At 36.9% G+C, this 2,549-nt stretch overlaps 1 protein-coding gene across 1 annotated transcript; it reads right to left on the bottom strand.

The window, feature by feature from the left end:
- Positions 1–933: 933 nt before the first annotated feature.
- On the bottom strand, positions 934–1,767 carry LOC136834698 (uncharacterized). Its single transcript, XM_067097282.1, has 3 exons — positions 1,646–1,767; positions 1,281–1,522; positions 934–1,190 (listed from the first exon to the last, which is right to left on the bottom strand). Exons 1-3 carry the CDS (start codon positions 1,765–1,767, stop codon positions 934–936), a joined length of 621 nt encoding a protein of 206 aa, XP_066953383.1.
- Positions 1,768–2,549: the final 782 nt, after the last annotated feature.

Raw genomic sequence — 2,549 nt, 5'->3', positions numbered from 1 at the left:
CTGTTTGTCCAAGAAAGCTTGTAACTATTTCTGAATAAAAAACTCCATTAGATACCATCCAGTTTGAATGAAATCCTTTTTAGTAAATATATATATATATATATATATATATATATATATATATATATATATATATATATATATATATATATATATATATATATATATATATATGTATGTATGTATGTATGTATGTATGTATGTATGTATGTATGTATGTATAACTGAATCACGAAAATATGGAACATGATGAATATATAAATAAAGATAAAATCCAAGGAGGAAACAAAACACTGGAGTGCTGGAGGCCTTTCGACACTACGTTCTTTACTTAGCAGACTGAAGAAATATAAAAGTAAGTTTACAAAGAAAGCACATATAAATGACAGATGGGGATTATAAAGGAAACTTATGTTCCTGGAATCCAACACAATTGAAGAATTAGTAGAAGAACTGCTAAAAACAGGGTTAAATATTTAAGAAAGTTTTGCAAGGATTAGGATCAACCATTCAGAAGCAGGGACAGGACAATTAAAAGATTATACAGGGTCGTGACTGATCACCTAAAAAATTTTAGTACAACAAAATAATTCTCTTTTTTGTAAACTAAAGTGTATTTGGATGGACACAAAACTCAGATAGATCCTTCCTGAATGACTTTATTTTTTAAGACTAACTTTAAAATGATATACAGTTTAAAAGAAGACAAAATAGTTAACAGGGTAGTTATGCGTTTTAATGAGTAGTAAGTATCTGTAAACACAAATATAACCTCTGGTAATAGGAAGTTATAAACATAAATACCCAACACCTTTTCCCCTCAGGAAAAATAATGAAAAGATTAAGCAAATAAAAGGATAAAACAATCAATAATTAAATGGAACATAACTTTGAATAAATAATACAAAAACATACATAACACTGTTAATCATTTTACATTCTAAAATAGTCAGGTGGTCTACTTTGTAAAGACCTTCGGGAAAAGTTTTGTAATTCAGATATCGATCTATCAGGTGAGTCATCAGAAGTTTTACCATTTTCATTTCCCGATATTTTTTCTGCAGCTGCCGCCTCCTTTTCTTCTACATTTGGGATTTCATTCTTCTCTGCACCTGCAACTGCATCGCCTAACTCTTCACGAGTATTTATGAACTCTTTTGGTAATGGCGGGTCTGGATAGCTGACCAACTCTGAAAATCACGTGCTAAAGTTCATTTTTATCTTGAGAATCATTGAGATCAGTCTCATTTGATCAATATGCCTCTTCCATACTAAGTTACCGTCCACTTGTACATTGTATGTGCATGGACCCAATTTAAGAACCACAACTCCTCGAGTCCATATGCCCTTCTTGGTATTTTGACGATAATCCCGAACCAGTACCACGTCCCCTATATCGAGTTCCCTCATTGGTTTCTCGTTCTCTGAGGCTTTTCTTTCAATTCGCTGCGATGCATCTGGGTGTAGTAAATCAAGGCGAGTGCGTAACTGCCGACCCATGAGCTCTGCAGGCGTGCGCTTTCTGGTACAGTGAGGTGTAGTTCGGTAAGTCAGTAGAAATTGACACAACTTGGTATTTTAAAGATGTATTACACGATTGCAATGTTCTCATCGCCCTCTTCATTCCTTGTTTGAATGTTCTTACTGTATTTTCGGCCTGCCATTACTGCTTGGGTGATAAGCGGGTATCAGTATAAACTTTACACCATTTTGGGTCATGAACTCTTTAAATTCCTCAGCCACAAACTGTCTTCCATTATCAGACATAGAGCTCTACACAAACCCCATGCTGAGCAAATACCCGCCGCATGATCTCAATGGTATTCATAGTTGTAACTGATTTCATTGGGTGTACTTCATGGCCATTTGAATATCGTCAATCATAATGAGGTACATTTGTCCCAGGAAGGGTCCTGCGAAATCAACATGTACTCTTTCCACGGACCAGAAGGCCACTTCCATGGATTACCCTCAGCACGAGTCGGCATTGGCTGAGTAGCTGACAAGCAGAGCACCTTTGCACAGTGTTTTCAATATCTTGATCGATATTCGGCCACCACACATGCAAGCTTAGCTAATCCTTTCATCCTAACAATCCCCCGGATGACCACCATGAAGCTTTTCTGAAAAAAATTTGAATCCTATATCTCGACAGTATTACCCCCTGGCACTTTGTCAGAAGACATCCCTCTTCAATTGAAAACTCACGCTGACGGCTATGGAAGGGTTTCAGTTCTATGTGCTATGTCCTCAGAGTCTGGCCATCCATTTCTTGTATAATATAAAGCTCTAGCCAGTACAGCATCATGCAGAGTTTCCTTGCAACAGATTTTGCAGTTACAGGAAGAGAGTTCACCTGGTGCATGTTAAATGCAGTTGCTTCTTGTGTCCAGTTTACAAGCTTGTCTGATGCATTGGAGTCACAATCTGGTAAAGGCAACTGTGAGAGTGCATCAGCATTTCATTGTCACTTTGAACGACGTAATTCAATGTCATAATCATAAGCTGCTAACTGTATAGCCCAGCGTTGTATTCTTGCAGCTGCAAGG

The sequence above is a fragment of the Macrobrachium rosenbergii genome, chromosome 54, assembly GCF_040412425.1.
Source record: "Macrobrachium rosenbergii isolate ZJJX-2024 chromosome 54, ASM4041242v1, whole genome shotgun sequence".
NCBI classification, from domain to species: domain Eukaryota; kingdom Metazoa; phylum Arthropoda; class Malacostraca; order Decapoda; family Palaemonidae; genus Macrobrachium; species Macrobrachium rosenbergii.
The sequence above is the reverse complement of the archived record's forward strand: the minus strand, read 5'-3'. Positions and strand labels throughout refer to the sequence as shown.

Bases quoted from the DNA above. Each gene is read 5' to 3' on its own strand.
- LOC136834698 (XM_067097282.1), bottom strand. From the start codon at position 1,767: ATGTCTGATAATGGAAGACAGTTTGTGGCTGAGGAATTTAAAGAGTTC. The intron at 1,523-1,645 runs GTAAGAACATTC...TCACTGTACCAG, and splicing joins AATGGCAGGCCGAAAATACA to AAAGCGCACGCCTGCAGAGC. The intron at 1,191-1,280 runs GTAACTTAGTAT...CGTGATTTTCAG, and splicing joins ATACAATGTACAAGTGGACG to AGTTGGTCAGCTATCCAGAC.